The sequence below is a fragment of the Anabas testudineus genome, chromosome 5 (genome assembly GCF_900324465.2).
Source record: "Anabas testudineus chromosome 5, fAnaTes1.2, whole genome shotgun sequence".
Taxonomy (NCBI): Eukaryota; Metazoa; Chordata; class Actinopteri; order Anabantiformes; family Anabantidae; genus Anabas; species Anabas testudineus.
Genome location: NC_046614.1, coordinates 18,846,702 through 18,867,928, shown reverse-complemented (window position 1 = coordinate 18,867,928; position 21,227 = coordinate 18,846,702). Strand labels below are relative to the sequence as shown.

General features: G+C 40.1%; 1 protein-coding gene across 1 annotated transcript; it reads left to right on the top strand.

Annotated features, from left to right (window-relative positions):
* The first annotated feature begins 1,810 nt into the window (after positions 1-1,810).
* apcdd1l (adenomatosis polyposis coli down-regulated 1-like) lies at positions 1,811-14,256 on the top strand. The gene is made up of 4 exons (XM_026349381.1): positions 1,811-2,288; positions 9,786-9,957; positions 10,573-11,092; positions 11,273-14,256. Exons 1-4 carry the CDS (start codon positions 2,204-2,206, stop codon positions 12,044-12,046), a joined length of 1,551 nt encoding a protein of 516 aa, XP_026205166.1. The 5' UTR covers positions 1,811-2,203; the 3' UTR covers positions 12,047-14,256.
* Positions 14,257-21,227: the final 6,971 nt, after the last annotated feature.

Here is a 21,227-nt window from a genome sequence, read left to right as displayed (position 1 = left end):
ATTGTTCGCGCCAAGAGAACTATATTTTAAATTCTAGAGGAGATCCCAAAGTCTCCAACAAACTAAAAAGTGAGGCTGAATTTTGGGGAAATGTGTATAAAGTAATCAGCATGAAATACTGCAGGGAAGTTTTTATTTCACTCAGTGTGAACATCATATACAGTATATGTAGCTTCAACAGCTGAAACGAGCTGTTAAAGAATAATTAGTGTCAGATAGACTTCATCAAGTTTGTCTTAAAACAACACTCACAAACACAAACTGTCTGTACACTGAAACTATAATTACTTATCGTCTGTGAGGTGATCCTTTTCAGTCTTTCAGACGACTTCAGATAAAGTTAATAAAAGGCATCATTTGCTGTCTTCCAGTAAAATTACCTTTTGTGCCTAGTAACACAAAGAGGGTATTTGGTATTTGAATGACTTTGGAAAATACCCACTTGACTTGTCTAGTCTGTGGAAACCTCATATTAGCACCAGCTGAACATGAGAAGTCATTTTTGAGTAAAGACTGTGGATTTTGTCTCACCATAGCTGTGATGCTAATATAGATGGTAGGGATAATAAAAGGGGAACCCCGCCAAATATACACAACAAATTCTGCTTCCAGGTCTTGAGAGAATTACTGCATATATGAAAACATGCGCCAAGTGTGGCTGCACAGGGGGCAGTGTGAAGTCTGATACTGGTTATTGTTCTCCACCAATAGAAGATTTAGAAAAAACCCATTCTTGCAGAATCATTAAACACTGAAAGGAATGAAAAAAGAAGTTTTACAAAGTTTGTTCTCATTTTATTAAGTATGTTAATACATGAATACAGTCCAATTTTTTTATTCTCCTAATTCTCCTAATCCATGTCGTATGGGGTTTATAGTTTATCCATCATTTACCAGTTACGTAGATTAGCTACTACAGTATAGAGTATGTGCACGGATGTGTGTTGTTTTATATATTTTGGTGCCTCCATTCATTGAGTTACTGCAGTATCACATGTTGCATCTATTTATTCTACAGTTGACAAAAAAATAGAATTTAAAAAAAGACTATTTTCTTTAAGAAGCAGTGAGATGGAAGTAAGCTTACAGATGTCTGTGGCATGCTTCTCATCTCAGCTAGCAGCTGGCACTTGTCAAGTAGCATTGTGAGTACAATACCAACATAGACACCAAGTTTTGACAAGGAAAACACAATGTGTTGAATAAAAAGACCACATGTCTGGTTCTGCTGCATCTATTTTTATGATTTTTGTTTTTATTCCTCTTCATCTTGAGTCCAACAGTGGTGGAGTTCTCCACTTAAAGTGGCCACTGACTGATTTACTTTTGAGCATATGAGTGTTATTGTAAGATATACTCTCATTCTGAATTCTATTTCCTTCCATTATATTATATCAGGGTGGAGGCAGATATCTCAGAAGCAAATACCTCACAGTCAGGACAAATAAAATCAAAACTATAAACATGGCTAGATATCACTCCAGGTGCAGCCAGTGAGAAAATCAGTTTTATTTAGATGTGGTGTAACCCTGTGTTTGCAGCATTAACTCCCATTCACCGCTGCCCTTTTGCACCTTGCTCCAAAACCTCCCCAGAGCCTTCACTTTAGGAAGTTTGGAGCTCAAACCCCCTCCTCCACATGCATGCACACTTAGAAACTTTCTCTATCTCTGCCTTCCTCTCTACTCCCTCCTATCAGCCCAAAACTATAACACACACACACAATCCTTCTGCTGACATGCACATACACACTCGCTGCACATGCATCGAGTGGAACAGATCCCCAGTGCTGCACAGTAGTGAGGCAACACTGTGTGATTGAGAGAGAGAGAGAGAGAGAGAGGGGTGGAGAGAGAGACGGAGACAGAGAGTGAGAGAGCGCATTTACTCTCCGTCTCGACTAAAGGAAAGCACCAGTGTGGAGAAGTTGCATGAAGTGAGTGGTTCCAACTGAGGATTTTCTTATCAGACCATGGAAGCCAAGAAGTGGAAGTGGTAGAAGAAATAAAAGACAAGGAGGGGGGAAATAAATAACATTGACTGAACAGGAGACCAGAGTTTCATCTGAGGGATTACTGGACACTTCTTTTCTAAGCTCATGTCACAGTGAGATCCTACTTCATCATCACTTGTTGACAGGAGCCTCTCTGTTTCTTGGATTTCTCAGGGATCAAAGTTTGTTTTCTGAGCAGAGTGTGTGTGAATGAAGTGTGCGGAAGCAGGAAACATGTCAAATGGACGTTTCAGTCACCTGTTGAGGGGAGTCTGGCTGATGTGGCTGTGGCAAGGTGAGTTCAGGCACTGCCTCTGGATTGCAATGTGTGTTTTGTTTTGTTTTGTTACTTCCAGCTGTCAAAACAGCTTTGGGAATAGATAGATTGTCTTTTATTCCTCCCATTAATTCATCTATTTCTGTCCAGTGAACTGGTGCAGATTTTATTTGATTATATAAATAAGAAGTAAATTTTTTAGCTTAATTTTAATCTAAATTCTGAACATATCTGTTGAGATTAACCTTAAATCCAAGCTGTTGTTACTTTTTAAGTTATTTTCTCAATATGATAATAACTCGTTGAAGTGTAAATCTCAGTGTCAGAGTCTGATCTCACAAGATTGTAACAGATTTCCTCCTATAAGCCGAAGCTTTTTTCGGTATAAAAACAATGAGATAAATGCTCTCTCGTTTGAGAAATTGCTGAACATTTGGGAATTTCTCTTGAAGAGCACATGGCAGCACAAGGAGACAAAAAGGAAGATATTATAACAGGCAAACTCGTAATTCCAAGGAAGCTATTATGTAATTTGTCACAATTCAAACAATTTGCAAGGTTAAACATGTGGATCAGCACTTTGAAAAATAAAAACTGCTGTTGATGTTGGACTCATGAATAGCCAGTCTGTGTCCTCCCTCCGCTCCTCTGCGTGTCTTCAAAGCGTCAGTGGCTAGTGGAGGCGTCTTAAAGTAGCACTGGCTGGTGCCTTTAAACAATGGGTCCCTGGGAGCAGGAAAGCGTGGCCCTGGAACTAATGTTGCCATTATGTTAATGGTTAGAATAACAGGAGACAGACATTACTGACCCTACCTCACGCTGCTGCACAGAGCTGATTGTCCAGCCGCCACTGCCTCGATAGTGGAAGCGTAGCATTTTGCCCATCAGCTCTGGTTAGGGTGATGGGCAGTGGGAGACAGAAAGAATGAGACATCTGCCCATTTATAATCATCCCTCCACACTCCAGTGCCCCCACCTTCTCTCTCTCTCTCTCTCTCTTTTTCTCTGCTCAAGTGTAGTAGGTGAAGTTAGAGGAGACAGGAGAGGCCGAGTCGCTGACCACAAACGGTTCAAACAGGGCAGACAACTGATATGAAATTAATTTAAGGGGTCACTGATATCAAGTGGAATTGTTGGATCGCAAAATTTAATTCTGATTAACTTTGACAGTCGTAATGAAAAGAAAGGCTTCCCATCGCCGTGAATTACATACTGAATATAAGATGCCTGCAACAAATTGGTTCCATATTGAGCTAAACCTCTGAGAAGCTCTTTGCTTGTCATTGACTGAACACCTTTTGAACCCAGTCTCTGACTTTAAATCTACAAACAGTTATTATCCACTTATTTAAGTTTTTAATAAAGATGAAAGTGACCACATTTACTGTATTGAAGAGACTATACAGTAAATATTTGGAATTTGGGAAGAATTTCCTCTTTGCGGGTCAATGAAGATCCAAAGTGAAATGAACTGAACAGGATGTGAATATTTAGTGATCCAACCTTTGGTCATATTCGGGTAAACTAACTGTGGATACCGTATTCCTGCTTTGGCCTGTTCCAACTTGAAACATCCACCGACCGGATCTTCCAAATCATCTCTAAACCAAGATTTTGGATTAAAGTGAAACCGTTGTAATCTCAGCTGCAAAGCATCAACGGACCATCAACTTGGTTTGTCCACTATTTTTATCTCAACCGCCTCAGCTTCTTTCCACCACAGTGGACATCAAGTCCCGTTATAATCAAGGATCATCTCCGTCACACTGAGAACTGTGCGTCTACTAGTGCTCAGTGATGTTTGAGTAGCAGCAGAAATGGTTTTGTTTTAAAGTTAAACAAACTAGTAAACTTATAAGTAAGTAAGAGTAGATGGATGATCAGCAGCTGTTTGTTTCACGGTGAGAATGTGAGATGCAGCAGGACGATCTCCGTTGTTCAGACTGAGTTCACTAACCGCAGTGCAACTGGCAGGAGCGTCCACTGAACAAACCCCTGTAGATCCCTTGTCTAAATAAACAAGGCCGCTGGATTAGACAGCTTACAGTGTGATGAAAAGACAACAGTAGTGGTCCATGCACTGCCCAGGGGACACAGGGGTATTCCTGGTCATGGAGACCACTGTGAGATGTTGAGGTTAAAGCCAAAAAAAGGAAGGGGGGATCCAGGGTTAGAAAAACCCAACAGATCTCCTTGAGTTTTTTGAAAAGCCTTTAAACCAAACTGACCTTCGTCTGACTTTGGCGACAAGGTTGGAGGGAAGGGAGAGAAACTGACGCAGGTATGGCAGCAAGAGGGCCTCCGTGAAAAGAAACCTACAGGCAATGTTTCTATTAGTCCTTAGTGCCTGACAGAGTTGGACACTAAGACATTACCTTACATTATGTTCAGTAATGCAAAGAATTACCATTTTAAATGGAATTACATTACAGTTGGTCATTTACTTTGGGACTCTGGGAGTGAACGTGTGTGAAATGTGCTGTTTAAAAGCACAATCATGAAAGTATCTTGACAATGTGCTAAGAATAACTTCAATATGTTAAAACCAGCGACCTGTGTAAGACTGTGAAATTTATTCGAAATAGAAAAATATATGTAGAAATGCATGTATTTCCTCAATCAGTGAGGTTTGTGTGTGTACTGTGTGGAGGAGGTTTATATATTCAAAACTTCATGAAAGGTGCTCATGAAATGCTGATACTGATACCTGAGTGACAGGTGTTTGTTTCTACTGAGCTGAAAACAGTTGAGAGGGAAATCATTTGATTATGTTTTAACAAAGTGAAAGGTAATTTAAACAGAGAATCAGAATAGTAATTAACAGATCAAATAGTTTCCACTGCTGGGGTCAGTCAGATAGTTAGTGTGTTTGTGATGTCGGTCTTCTCAGAATAGAAAAAAAAAACAGGAATCTGGAAATCAGATGAGCACAAAATATACACTTTGAGGTGTCTTTTATGAAGACTTATTGATAACTATATAAATATAATGATATACAGCAAATTATTGCATCTATCAATATGTGTTTTTCAAAATAAAATATTTTATATCATTGATTTTCAAACTAGGCTTAGTGACCTTTTCAATTTGTCTGACAAACCTGAGGGGCCACATAAAGAAAGTAGAGAGTAGAGGTAGAGAAGAAAAATTTGTTTTACACAGATCTTTGTTCTTTGTGTTTTTATTTGGATTTTTTTTCAAAACGTTTTCTTGCTAAATGTTGATCTTTTTTTTTTTTTTTTCTTTTGTCCTCTCACAATTATTCTAATTAAATGGCTTCACTAGATAAATCTTAAGGTGATTAATGGACTAAGAAAAAAGCTTAACTAAGTTTTGCCCCTTTTGGCCTGTGAAATAAACTATCTTGATGTTTTTATAAGGAACTCTGTCATTCTATATCACTACATACATATGCAACCTATTGTATGACATGTACCAACTGTAAGGAATCACAAGACAAAAAAAAAGAATTGAGAATCGCCATTGTATAACACCTATCTGGTATCTGGAGGACAGCTCAGTGGCTCAGGGAGTCTGAAAAAGCAGCTGTTAAGCGTGAGTAATGTCCAGCAGTCACCTAAGTATGTGGAATCTCTGGGCTACTGTAGCATTTAATGTTTCTGCTGAAAAACACACACATGCACCTCACTAATCTTCTCAGTCCAGCACATGTAGACGCCTCACCCCACTTTCCTCTAGCCCCTCATCCTTCTGACCAGCTTCATTCACCTCATCAGCCACAGACAGAGACAGAGAAAGAAACAGAGCGGGAGAAAAAAATAAAACAAAGACAAAAAAAAAAAATAGGAAGGGAAGTTTCTGAAATCCATCCAGGAGAAATGAGCCGTAAACATCGTGTTTCATCAGGGGAGGGGAGCAGGGGGGAGGCAGGACAGGAGGGCACGGGAACTTTTTGGGAGATTTGTCCTGCAGCACTGACACAAAATAGTGTGTCAGTAAACCAGCCAAAAGAAACGGGGATGAGGATGTTCACTGGAACAAGGAGGGATTGAGCTTTGCCATCATTTTGGTGCACCAACAACATTTTCTTTGGGGGGAAAAATAGACTGTATTTCACCTTCGCTGCCTCCACTTTGGCATGTTTAGTCATTCTCCGTTAAAAGCCTCAATAGAAGCAGCTATGAAGCAGACAAAGGCGTCTCTCTCTAATGAAAGAGGCGCAGGGTTGACTTAAAATGTCAAGCACTTGATTCTCCCTGCAACCCATGAATCAAAAGTGCCTCGATCTGGATCTTGTTTTCACAGGACAGCTCCAAATAAAGCAGTACATAAAACTGTATTTTGACTTTGGCGCTGTGGATGAGAGAGATGGCTGCCAAACCGTAATCACAAGTGCAAACAAACAAACAGAGTTCAGCCCGGAGGTCCTTTATAAATGGTATCCCTTCTGCAGCGTACTGTAAATCAATGTGAGCAGTGTGCTTTTGTGAGCGTGGTGTGCACGCCTGTGTTTGTGTGGACACAGGATGAATATGGTGGCTCACAGACAGACAGATTACTTTGGCTGCTCATCAGTTGACTGAAGCGAAGGCCAGTGGCAGCGGCAGTGTTGCCGGTGGTGACAGACTGACCATCCAGACCACACGCACATCACAGCCTGCAGGGCTGACCCCTTGTGGGAGAATCCTGACACTGCATGAGAACAAATGTGGGGATGAGTTGTGTCTGTAGTTTTTGTAGCGTATCGTTACCCTATTGTTAATCCTATAAATCCTTGCACACAAACTTGGGTTTACACAATTATTTTAATTATTAATCATTATTCACTCAACTTGTTGGTAACCATCTTTAATTTGTAATAAATTAATTGTTTTGTCCAAATATTTTATCTTTTGTAAATTTCTTGTCTTGTCACTTCAAATCACTAAAATCAGTTTACTGTGATATGTGTAAGATATGTATTCTATACTAACTTTTCTAGCCTAACCCAAATTATTCTTACAAATACTGAATAATTCATAATGAAATCAAAACCCAGCTATGCATTATAAGGTTCAATTAGACTTCCAGTAGGTTTTATTAATAAAATACATGTGATATGTTTTCTGAAAGATGCACTGTGCATTTTGATGTGTCAGTGAGGTGCAGACTTTGTTTTCTTTTTAGTTAGAAGCCTCAATGGAAAAATAAATCTGCAGGAACTACTTCAAGGCAACACTAACAATATTTGACGTTCTATATAGGAAGTGAATCAACTCCTCCAAATTGAGATGGGGGTTGGTTATTATCAGCAGCATTACAACATCGCTGCCTCACTTGTGGTCGAAACAGGCTCTTATGTAGAAGAATACTTAAAACCCCACGATGAACAATTTTGTTTTACTGAGCTCTGCTTTTATGAGAACTGCTTTTAGTAAATGCAACCACATGCCCAACTGGAACGAGATCCAAGGGAGGGAGAGGGGCTGAATGACAAGTGACCTCAAGAAACACTCTTTAGAAATGCTTTGGCAGAAAGAGAAATATTGCAACCCAAACGACTCCACATCACATACTGTGACTCTTCTCCTCTCCATCCATTCATTGTAACCACTTAGGCAACATGTTTCGTGCAGCTACAAAGGCCGGATAACACAAAACAGGCCAACTGGATGACTTACAAGGAACGGTGGAAATTAATTAATCCTGATTAGTATTTCTGCTCCAAGTTCTCCCGTGGGAGTGCAGTTGGGTCCAACTGACTGGGTTCCCTCACCAGCTGCAATGACATGGAGCATAAACAAACACATCACCGCATGGGGAAAATTGCAAACATGTTTCAATGCCTGGGACAGGAAAGAGAAGTATTAATCATATCAACAAATTGACAGGTTGCTTGAAAGAGGAGAAATGTGCCTTGAGTTTAAGTCTGGTTTTGTGGTCTGTGACTGTATAGTTCAAATAACCCGAACTGTGCTTGTGTGTGTGCATCAGGTGGGAGGAAGCTTGGAAATGACTGAACTGCACACATGTCTGTGGTTGTGGTCAGCATGTGGGAAACCTTCCAAGAGAGAAGGGGAACAAAAAATATCTATCTGACACTAACAAGGTTAATAAACGCCGATCACTCAGCATCCATCTTGGAGCGTTTTACAGAAAAAGTCGTCTGCAAGTAAACATCACACGCTTTCCGTTCAAAGACCCAAATTTCCTCCACCTCCGCCAAAAGAAAAATCTGATCTGCTCAGCTCACAGGTCCACAACTAGCTCCCAGCTCAAACAGAGGCTCACCAGGTGATGCACATGTGCATCTAAAGTCAAATGAGAGAAAAGTGGAGTGAGATTACACCCATAAAGCTGTCAACCACAGATGACTCCAGGGACGTTTAGAAGTGGGAGAAAGAATGCAAGGGAGCAAAAGGAATTATGGGATAAGGGAAAAATAAAGATGAATACTCGTCTAGTCTTAAAGCTTGGAGCTCATGTTTTTCTACAACGTATCAGTGTGACAAGTGTGTTAAAGGGTTTGCACATGACAATGAAGTTGTAGAGAATTATTATTAGAATCGGCAGCTCCCCTCTAGAGGACTAGTGTCTGCACCAGCGGGCAGCCCTTTATAAGAAAATACCTTTATAACAGACACTACCTGCTCAGCACCAAACAGTAGACAGCTAGAGGATGAAACAGAAGCCATAATTTTCACACACTCAAAGATGCACTCACACATACGTTGCAGAGACAGATCCCAGTGTTTTGTTTTGTTTTGTTTTGTTTTTTCATACAGCAACCATGAAGATGCAATCGGAAAATCATCTCGCTATTGTTAAATCGGAAATTGGATTGGAAGTTCTCTGCTATGCCTTGTCAGTAATGCACACAAGCAAATAAAGCCAAAAGTGCAGTTATGGAAGTACAGTATGGCCCAGTGGAAAGCAGACAGATATGAATGTGCCAGATCGATAAACGTTATAGAGTGAATAATGGTTTCCTTTGGACTAACTTAACTGTCAGTGTTCGGAAAACTCAAGCAAAACCATTCATCACAATGAGTGTTTTTTTGTTTTGTTTTGTTTTTTGTCATATTATCAACAGATGTCTTTGGCCCGACTGGACTGCTGCTGTCAGTGACCCACAGTTTACTTAATCTTGATGATTAAAAATGCATAGACTATAGAGAGAGAAAATCATGCTCCATCTCCTCCATATACACTTCCTGTCTCCTAGCAAACCCCAGAATAAGGACTGAATACTGCAGCTGGAGGCTGATTTAAGTGACAGGCAAAACCGTCTGCAGCCAACATCCTGATTCACAGCTATGTATGGTTTATATAATAGAGACTCTGTGATCATTACATGGGAAATTAAAGACCACAAACAGCTTGCAGTCAGCCAGCATTGTGCTTAGATGTAACAGAGAGAAGATGTGAATGTCACCTTTGGCTTCTCATGTGTTCCTCCTGTTCATTTTCTGGTGACAGAGGCTGATAATAATCTCTGAACTGAATCCGTCTGGGGTTCCTGCTCCCTGTGCTCCACTGTGTTTATCTGATTAGAAACTCTGTTTGTGTTTGTAGCTGGAACTGGGAGTAAACTATGGGAGGTGCCCACAGCCTCCTTCACATCCTCCTTCAACCTCAGTGAGAGCCTGCGGTGGGAGCCCCACTGTCAGCACCGCCACCTACAGGAGAAAGTGAGAATCACCGCAGACATACCCCCAAGACTGGACGGCACTTGGGTGTCAACAAGGTACATTTTCATAAAGTTGTTGTAGCAATGATCAACTTAAACACAGTCAGAGTCACAATTTAAATATATATAATTGTTTTGCATTTATAGAAGAGTGAAAGAATCAAGTCGGAGTAATGGACAAAAATATAAAATGCAAACGCTGAGATACAAGATAAGTGGGCTACAGTATAAAAAATATGCAGATTTCATGCTCTGAATTTCACAATTACCAACCTGCACCGGATATTGTGTACAAATATAGGGAAAATATGTGTGAAGATACATGAAAGTGCATGAAAAACTTTGAGTCAGCAGAGGATTGCTAATTAGTGGCTGTTAGAAACATAGGGGATGTGGATGAACCCTGAAGGCAGCATTCAGGTGAAACCATAAAGCCAGCGAGGCCAGCTTTAGTACTTTAGGTTCTCAATTCAAGTACATGGGTAAAAGATATTTAAATGACTGAAACTGAAATAATTTCTCCTGTTTACTTTAGTTTCACCTGAGTGCTGTTTTTAAAACATACTTGAAAAATTGTAACCTTTAGAAATAAAACTCTGCTCCCCACTGCCTATCTGAAATCGTGCCTCAGTTGAGCATTAATACATGTCTATTCTCCTCTTCCCGGTTCAGGTGTGAAGTTCGGCCTGGGCCAGAGTTCCTCACACGCTCCTACACCTTTCACACAAGCCGTTATTTCCAGGCACTGCAGCACTACTACACTGACAGCAGCTGCGAGGACCCAGCCTACTCTCTGATAATCAGGGGGAGGCTTCGTATGCGCCAGGCCTCGTGGATCACCCGCGGAGGCGCCGAAGCTGAACACCAGCTCAGCAAGGTGGGCATCGTGGTCCACAGTGTGGAAGCCAAGCAGAGGCTGGCCTCCAGGCTGCCTTCAAACTGTGTGGCTCTGACGATGGCACGTGTGTTGCCGGGGAAGCTGTTTGAGCTGTACAACACCAGAATGGGGAGGGGATGTCTGGCAGCAATGGGCTTCTCCATGATGGAGATGGGTTTGATACGAGTAGAGACTCAACACCACAACCATGGAGGGAAGGTCCAGGAGCTGTTTTTAGGGGATATCCATACTGAGTGGGCACAGAGAACTCAGTACAGACCTACAGGGTATCAGCAGCCGCTGCAGAACGCCATGGTGAGACTTTACACTTGATTGAACCAAACAAGCCATTTGTACATTTTCTCTTAAGTCCTGGAAATTTGTCACAATATTCTGACATTTGTTTGTTAATAAATAATGAACAATAAGCAACTTAGTGATGGAAATAATCATAAATTACAACATTAAACACATCGTCTCACTTCTCTCTTGCAGCATCACATCCACCCCTGCCCTGTGTGTGCCCTGGTGTACCGCTCCTCAGAGCAGCACCCCCCAGTGTTGCCCCACGGTCCTGCAGCCCCTGTGTCCCTGGCCGGACGCTGGGTCAGCCGGCGGTGTGAAACCCGTCCCACCGTCCAATTCCTCACACGAGACTTCACCTTTGATCCAGACCAGCATATGTGGGAGGGCATCTACAGGCACTACTCAGACCCTTCCTGCTCTCAGCCCACGTTCACACTCAGAGCCTCTGGCCATTACGCTCAGGGAAACCCATCTGCCAAAGTCTCAGGAGCCACTGAGTTTGTCTTCAAGGTCACTCAGGTGAGAGTCACAGCCATGGAAGAGCCCATAGCCAAGTTGCTGAATGGGGCTAGACCAGGAAAGTGTGGTCAGGCAGGAGCATGGAAGGTGGGTGTGGCGCAGGACTTGACCCCCACAGATGGATGCACGGTGCTGGGGATCAAGCTGCCACATAAGGAGTACGAGCTCTTCAAGACTGAGCTGGACCAAAGGAAACACCCGCAGCTGTTCATTGGAGAGAGGCCGACTGACGGGTCAAGTCCAGACCGACCTCTCAGGAGACCCACTTCCTTTCAAGGTCCCATGGTGCTTTGCAGTGGGGGGCAAACACAGCCTTTGCATCACTATGGATCAGGTTTTACCAGCAAGCAAGTCCAGTCAGCAGTAAGTGGGACAGACAGACTGGCACAGCTGGTGTCACTGGTCTTTGGATGTGTGCTGTGCAGCTTGTTCTGTGCTTATTAGAGACATCGTGCACAAATCGAGTCTGTTATACAGCAGAAGTCATTGATGGACATTGTTTTCTGGCAGCTTTCCTTCACTCTCCCTCCATGTGATGATGACCACATCTAAGGTGGTCAAGAAAAACCACAAGACATTCAGAAGAGTTTAATATCAACATTTGGCTTTCAGGTGCTGCCTGTAGACTCACTTCAATGACTTTTAACTTTGTTTCTACCTAAAATAACCTGTACATAAACCACCAGCATATACCAAGTGCCATCATTTCAGTAGCTAAAAATATATTCTATTAAATGAAGCTCCTTATGTATAATGATCAAACTAGTGTTCTCACTTCATAGATCAAATCCATTTTCACGTTTCTGTGTAAATGTTGTTTTCATATAATATCTTATATATGTATATCACATCACTTGTTAATGTGGAAATCGAAAGCCATGGACATTCCAGTGGGCTTTTTACCAAGATGCGGTTTAACGCACTTTGTAGAACATTGAAGAACATTTTTAATCAACGTACTGGAAAGAAAAGAAGCCAGCAAGTAGAACATGTCTCATTAGTACTGTTAGTGCTCCTGTGTCATCTTCCTTACCGAACTCGTGCATTAGTTTCATTATCTATCTGTCAACCTAAACAAATCAAAAGAATATTTATTTTTAACCATTTGTACTGTACTTTGTGATTTAAAAGAAGATTTTGTCTAATATTTTATCTCGTTTAGCCATTTAAGAAGTGATATTTTCAATGGTAATAAAATGGCTTTTCGTAACACCTTGTTTGCAGCTAGTCTTTAAAACACCAGTCCACAGTCACACTATAGGCCCAGCAGGGCCGACATGACTCAAATGCTAATTTAATCATGTTTTATGTGTCAAGGGCTGTGTTACATTTGCTCCAAGTGAAACCACAAAAAGCGTATAACTCATTTCAAAATAGCTGAACTAGTTGTGCATTTGCTGCAATTTGTTGACACCCATAAACCAGAGCCTACATGACACCTTGGAAGAGCTCATGTAGGGTTCTAACTCATATCCTAATTTACATGTTACATTATATTATGTAAACATGGCTATCAATATCTTACTTTTGCATGTTAGCATGCTAACATCACTAAAGCAGCAACTGAGGATGATGGGAATGGTTTCCATTTAGTCATAAACCATAGTATTTGACAAACTGAAATTCTGGCCAGATGATAGCTTAAATGAAAAGTTAAGCCATCATCAAAGTTTTCAATTTATCCTGAGAGAGGCATGAACATCTGCACAAAACGAACATCTGCACCGAATTTCATGGCATTCTATCCAAAAGTTGTTGAGATATCTTTGTCTGGACCAACTAACTAAAACTTTGAGCCAGAATTAAAGCTGGATTTGTCCTCTCTCTGGTGTTCAAAGTGCAGTCTGATTCACATCCAGTCCACATAGTGGGTGAGCACGCTGCCATTTGATTAACAACTGTCATATGGCTCACACATTACATTCCAGCGAAGGTCCAACTGCTGAAAACACACAGAGGGATATCAGATTGGTTGCACAATGCATCAGGAGAATGCACAGCCCATAGCCAACAAAAAAGATTTCGCAGTAGCTCTGACAATAAATGAACTGAGAGGTGTGGGGGGCAACATAAGAACATACTGTTTATAGCTCCAGATTCTCAGTGTTATGACTGAAACAAGTGAAGCATCTTGCTCCATAGAGCAAGATATCTTCCATTTGTAAAATCCTGGCACCTGCTTCTACAAAACCCAGCAATGCACAATTCACAAGAAAGATCCTCAATAAAATATACAGGAATAATCTGGATTTTTGAATAAGAGAAAAAAAGAATGAAAACCCTCTGTTTTTCTCATTTAAACACATGTCGAGGTTGGAACAAAATGTTGTAAAGGCCATTAGTTTCTTATTGTGAGCGATGGGGTCCTACATGAGCATACCTTTATCTGCCAAGATGATGATGTTTAGGTTATTGCACATGAGAAATGTTTTTTGGGGGGGTTTCTGAGCTCTTCTTGCTGGTTTGAAGTTGCTTGCGCTCCGTTTGGACAAGGTGATGTCAGGTAATTCAATGTACCAAGTGATCAAGTTGGTGACATTTGAATCTGACTACTGATATTACCAGCTGATGTCAGACAAATCTGTCCAAATGTACCCCAATGTTTCAGGCAGTACTGAAGAAACAAATGAGCTATATTGATTTTGATCATTTATTCACGCACTGTTGCTATATTTTATGTCAACAAATCCTATAAAAGACTAAATCAGATAATGAATTGCTTTGTGATTTGTCTGTGCTGAGTTCCATTGTTCTGAAGCTAATAAATCATTTTTTTTATATAGAATGTAAACTGAAAGACCAAATTGATCCCAGGGCAAACACGATTAAATTAAATTAAAGAACACTGGTTGTAGCTGCTTTAGGGTTTGAACCTAGGTTTTCACGGCTATAACACACAATTTTTCACTGCAAACCTTCATCTGTGATGCAGCTTTAAAATAAAGAAGTAAGGGGGAAGTAAAAGAAGTACTGTAGTTTCCAAGAAAAGTAAAAATAAATTGTTAAACAAAATTATGTTAGTTGTTTTTTTAGTGTTGAACCAGCGGGGACAGAAAAAGACAGAAAGAGAGAGGTAGTCCTTTCCAGACGCTACATACTGTTCCTATTAACTCCTGCAAGAATAGTGATGGCAGCTGCTCACCCCATGAGGTCATCCTTCAGGCTTGGATGGAGAATATAAGTCTGTAACCCCCACAAGCCAAAAAAACAAAAAGGAACAGAGACTGATTGAAAGAAAAACTAAGGGGGGATGAATGGCATTTATCTGTACAATACTGTGCAGAGTCTGTCACTGAAAGGATTCTCAACCTGGCTAAATGGTTGTTGTCCAGCTGTGACTCCAGCAGTAACCACACAGATCTACCGGGCTTGCTGTGTGTTGGAGATGGCTGGCTGGTGGTGATGACTGAGAGGAGGGCCGGGGGCAGCACAGTTTTTCATAGTCTGTTTGTGGTTTTTGTTGCACGTCATAAAGTAGAGAGACTGAAAAGGCAGCGAGGAGTGCAGGGCCAACCTGTTAGCAATCAGGCTCAGTGCCTTTTATAATGCATCCATTGATTAACAGAAATCCATACAGATTATTATATATAAAACAAAGAGTTGTGTGTTTCTGTGCAGTAGTGTAGTAAATATTGGCAAAAATACAGTGAATCCCCTGAAGTCAAGTCGTTAAATAATTCTCAGTCCTCAGTTAAAAATATAATTCAACAGTAAGAAAAGAGGAGTATTTATTTCTTTCCAGTTTCCTCAAGGCTTTGCTGTGATATGGTGTTCATGAGAATGTTCAATGACCCTGACCTATGACCATCAAAATTGAATCAATTTATTTTTAGGTACAATTGGACACTTACACCAAATTTGAAGAAATGCTCCCAGGGCAGTTTGAAGATATTGAGTAATGGTTGGACAACATGAAAACATAGTGATGTGGCACAGGGATGAAAATGATATCAATGTTCGAATCAAAGCCTCAGCAAGAATTGAACAGCTATAGCTCCCAAAATCTTGCAATAGTCCTTTAAGACAAACAGCTGCTGCTGTAATTTGGTTTCCCAGGGACCGCCGTTCCGACAAAGAAGCAACCTGATGACCTCTGTAGTAGGGTGTGAGGTGTTTAGATTTGTTCTTACCTGAAACCTTTATTTTTCGTTTGCAAAATCAAGTATTAGTTCTTTTTAGATGCTTATCAGTAAACTAATGTTGATGTTGGAGATGCATTCCAACATTATCAAAGCCCAGGCTACCAAGGATAGACTGGGTTCTGCATGGCACTTTTAAATGTTACATATTGCTATCTCCAAAATATGGCGAGTGAGCAACAGATAATAATGAGAAAACTCTGAATCACCTGAAGCACAAAAGGTAAAATAAAGATGTGCAAGCTGTCCTCCTCCTCGCATTGCTGACACAGGTCTCTTTAGCACATGTGAGGTTTTAGCTGACATTAACGTTTGTTGTTTGACTTTCTGTACGCTTCTCTGAACTAAGACCACACGGGACCAACCTTTGAATACAAGTTCAGGAAGAATGTTCCTATACACTGTAAAAAAAAAAAAAAAAAAGGAAGGAGGACAAAACAAGACCTAAGGATTTTCCCTTCAGCCGAACTAAGTTTCCAAACCACAATTTGGTGGTTTAGTCTGACAAATGTTCTGGTAAGAGAAAGACACAATGCTGCTTTTGGACACTCAATACAAAGTGTAGAGGAGGTGTGTGTGTGTGTGTTTTTTGTTTTTTTTTCTCATCTCCTGCCTTCCCATAAAAATCTTGCATATGCAGTTAATGCACACACACACACATCATTGAGATGACATCACCGCAGTACTAGGGGTAACTAACCAGCCTCACTCGCTCATTCAAATTTCAGGCACTGTTAAGAAAATCACATTATTTCTATAAGAATATGAGTTGCAGCTGCCCCATAAAAGAAAATGTCAGCCATAAGTCGGCTGGCTCGGTTGAAACAAATGACTTTGTATTGAAAAATATGTCTCCTTGGCTTTGGGACAAATGAACAAAGCTCTATGTTTTGCCCACAGAGCTGCAGTACGGGGCAGCAACTGCACTTTCCTCCTTGATCTCATGCAAAACAAAATACGGGCTCCTTTCTGTCATGACCTCATGCTCATATACTTAACCAACTACTGAACAGATCCAACACCACATACCAGCTCATAATTGTGTTTTTCCACTTTCTTAAAACAAACTCCTCATCTATAAGGACATCAGTGGTTGAAGAAATATTTAGTAAAGGGGCATACTGTAGGTGGTCAAGAGGAAACTATAGGTTTAATAACTTTATTTATTAGTAGTTAGTAGTTTTTTTACAGTCCAGTGATTTCCAATCTCAGGTTTAGGCCCCCTGCAAAGGGCCACAAGATGAACATGGATGGTCAGAGCCCAGAAAAGGTTGGGACCTGAAATATAAGCTATTAATGTAACATAGGTGGTAAAAATTTTCCAATGTTTTAATAAATGTATTATTATTATTACAAGTTAAAAGTAAAAGCACTTTTGTTATACAAGCAAACAACTGTCCCTGTGACTGATTAATACTGTATAAATTATGTTGATAATATTGTTGTGTGATGTGTGTGATGAGGAAGAAATGGGGGAAGTACTACTCATTCTTATACAAAAGTGGCAAAACTGTGTTTTTAAGAAGTACTTTTATTTTATCAATTAAGTAAAAGTACTAATATGTAATATTCTCTTCAAAATGTAGCTATACTTACACTTTTACTTTTATAGTCATCAAAATTAAGTGTTAAGGTTTCAGAAAAATTGGCCTCTGATAAAGCTGTCAGATAAAAGCAGTGCATAAAATGGAAATGTGCAATTTTTCCATAATTGTACTTAAGAATAATTTTAATAAATTTACTCCATAATCAAACACTTGACATACTATATAACAACTCTCATTACTACCACTAATTACCGTATCTCACTCAGAGACACAATTGATTTAGTTTTTAAAAGTGTATGAGTCTGTTCCTCCTATTAAAAAGTCTTCACAGACTGTCTAAGTCCCTCCAGCTATGGGCCACTTTATTAAATATCTAGACACAAGATGTTGTCGTGGTGAGCAGCTCGGTTTTGGTTTGACCTGGAAACTTCTGGACAGCACATGCAGAACAGACAGTTTCCACAAGAGATTATTGTTTTATTCGGATGCACCAACACTGGACAGTCAGTGTTTTCTGTCAGGTCATCAAGCCTCTGAAATACCTACTGTGTAAGGAGCTCAACCTACCTTAAAATAGAGTAAGAAATCTACTCTCACATGTATTGATTAATGCTTTGATGTCTGAATGCCACTGGCTGCAAATTAGCTTCTAACCCTGGTGCATTTACACTAATGCTGCTAACTTCAGTGGTGATTAATGTGCACACTCCCATATAAAGAAACAAATAAAGTTGCAGCATGTCAAGGGGCAGCTAGTTTTAATTATCCAAATCACAGTTCAGTGGTTCCCAGCCTAAAGATCACAGGCTAAAATCTGGCAAGTTGTGAAATGATTAATTGTTTATAAAAGAAGAAAAACAACAAAGTTCTGCTGCACAAATCAGGTTTTAGCTTCACAAATACTATAGGGAGTTAGATGCATAAAAAAACAGTATAAATCAATGCGTACGTCTACACACTTGTATTTAAGGACAGTATTTGAGCTTCTTCCCACCACTCCAGGACATGACAAATGTCGTGATCTGATCTACTCATTCATTCTCTTCTATGCCGCACGTGAAAACATGACAGATGGACAGTAACTTACAAACATCCAGTATAAAACAACCTTTTAACATACTTGTTGCCTTTGGGGCCCCTAAGACCTATCTGTCAGTTCTGGTGGCTTGTTAAATCAGGTCATGTTTCTGCTCTAAGGTTAAGATCACACAGATGATTGAAAAGGTTATTGCTGGAGAGATCTGCCACATGTCGACTCTTCCAGCCTCCATCACCCGTTGCCAGTTGTTCTGCCTCCAACCTTTCTGGCAAGTCCTTTTCAGACTGTTGAGGCTCCAAATCTCTTACAGCAACCTCTAGTAAGTCAGAAATTTGCATGAAATTTGGCTCATTTCTATGCCAAACAACTCTGCCCTAAGGAAGATTTTATTTCACTTATGCAACTTTGAGAAGGAAAATAAATTAAGGGTAGATATAAATATGCCAAATGTGTACCTGTTGATAAGGCGGGAGATGGATTGTTTTACTCTGTGTGCTTTAACAGCACTGTAAAACAATACTCATCACATTGCCAATAGTAGTTAGGGCACACAGTTTACACCAAGTATAAGAGTGCGTCTGATGCATAATTGAATGTTTTATACCCTTTTCAGTTTCAGAGTGTAGCCAGACATTAGGTTTACACAGACCCCAATGAAGACCAGATTCTCTTAAACAGAGGGGGAGTGAGGCACAGTGGTTAAACAGGCTCCAAATATTCTGTGTATTCTCGAAGACATCCAGTCTGAGGGTCAGAGATCAACATCTGATGTGGTTTCCTTGTGGTCAAAATGGATAATAAGAACCACCAGTTCAAGACAGTGCAGGGGAAAGTCAAAGAAATGTCATTAATTGCTTGTATTGAGGGACATTATATCATTACCTCTAATGAGGTCCCTTTCTGTGCTCTCTTTGGTTCTAACCATTGCAGTACTCTTCACTGGTTAGATTATTTTGATCATTGAATATTCATTCTCATCTTTTTTTTTATTTAAGATGCAAATTGCAACTTATAAAATGCCAGATATTAATAGTCTTGCATAAAGTCATATATGAAAGTTAATCTAATATGTTTGCGTTTTGTACTGTTGATTGAACAAAACAAGATGTTTCAAAAAGTCATCTTGGGTTCTAGGAAACTATAACTAACATATTTACTCATTTCTAATATTTTAAGGCTAAATGATTAGTCGTGAAAATTTGTAATGTAATGTAATTAAGCTTTGATTGCATTGTTGTTCATCTTTTACTGAGTCCACCCCCTCTCTTCATTATCTATATCTATGTAGATTCTAAATAAATGTAGTTAAATAGTGAAACATTATGGATTATTTTCTCCAGAGATTTAACTGGGAGACACTTCTGAGAAAGTAAATGTCCTTCTTTGGCATAATCTTTTCTTGTCATTTCCATGTTGTGTCAGCTTCATCATATGGTCAAATGAGAGGTTACCACTTCATAGCTGTTCTGTGAAATTGGTTAATTTTATGATTTTTTTTTTTTTTAATTATACAGTACGAGCACAGAGGTTAAAGGAAATTAGTCTGCATTCTTGACATTACACTTTCTGTTTTAAAGTAATAATTTGCCAAAAGCCTGATTAAAGGCTCTGTGCCGCTCTCATGTCTGTCCATTAAATACAAGGCAGCCCACTAGCTGACTGTTAGCATAAAGACTGTGGAAGAGGGGGAAACAGCTGTCCTGGCTTTCTCCAATGAAAACAAACTGCAACTGCTAGTGCTTCTAAAACTCACTAATTAACACATTGTATCTCAATTTAGTCAGGATATAAACTAACATGTTTCAGCTATAAGTTGTGGTTTTATGGCTGTTGTGTGCTGAACTAATTTATGGTCACCAGCCGTTTCCAGATTCCCTGGAGTCTCTCTGCAGGTTGCCTGACAACCATACAGTTAAAACCAAAATAGTTGCTGCCTCTTTGACCTGCTTTTCAGGTGAGCGACTAACCTCAGGATCTCTTGTAATTTTTAAAACATTTTTCTGCAATTTACCTTGGAAATGAATTATTTCCCAACTGAACGCAGAAACGTAAATTCATATTGGTTGGTTTCCACCACTGAGCTCACAGCTGTGTCTTGCTGTAGCCAAGCCAAACAGCAGAAGAGCTACTGGGCCCAGGTGCACACGAGGGGGTTCCTGAACCAAACTCCACTCTTCCTCCTCAGACCATGAGGTGTAGACAGAAACACTGTCTGGTTGTTACTGATACAATAACACTGGATGAATCATCAGAATTTGATTTTATTCAAAGCCGCAAGTGCAGGTATAGAAATCCAAGGGGCAATTCATTTTCTAACAGCTATATATTTTAATACTGTGGACTGCACATTGTGGTATGACCAGATCAAGCTCAGTGGTAACTACTAACAAGCCAGCATGGCCTTGGATGTCAGCAGCAGCAGTGAGTCTGGCTGTGAGGAAAGTAGTGATCATACATCATTTTGGTTTTCCTATATTTTAACAGCTAGTATTCATCTTTTTGGTATGGGGCATCTGGTGTCCTCAGAGCCTTTTCCACTTGAAATCAGCCTGGAAAACACTGATGGGTTAACGTGACAAAAAGTTAAAAACAAGTTATATGCTGGGACGCTTTTTGTTATTAACAAATGTTTTTGTTTGGTTTATATATGTGAACAACAAGGTACTTTTTTTTCCATTTTTGTGGCATGTGGAGATATACTGTAGTACTGTAGTCTGTGTGCTGCTGAAAAACTAGTTGCAGCTTGACAAAGGTTAAAAATCCTTACGGCTTTTGTTTACAGGTCTTGGGGAGACCATTAAGAGAGAGGTAGATGTCCAAGACCTGCTAAATTGCCTCAAGTGCCAAATACTTGGGTCAGCATCAGTTGTCAAGTTTGAAAATGCAAAACATCTGTTAGT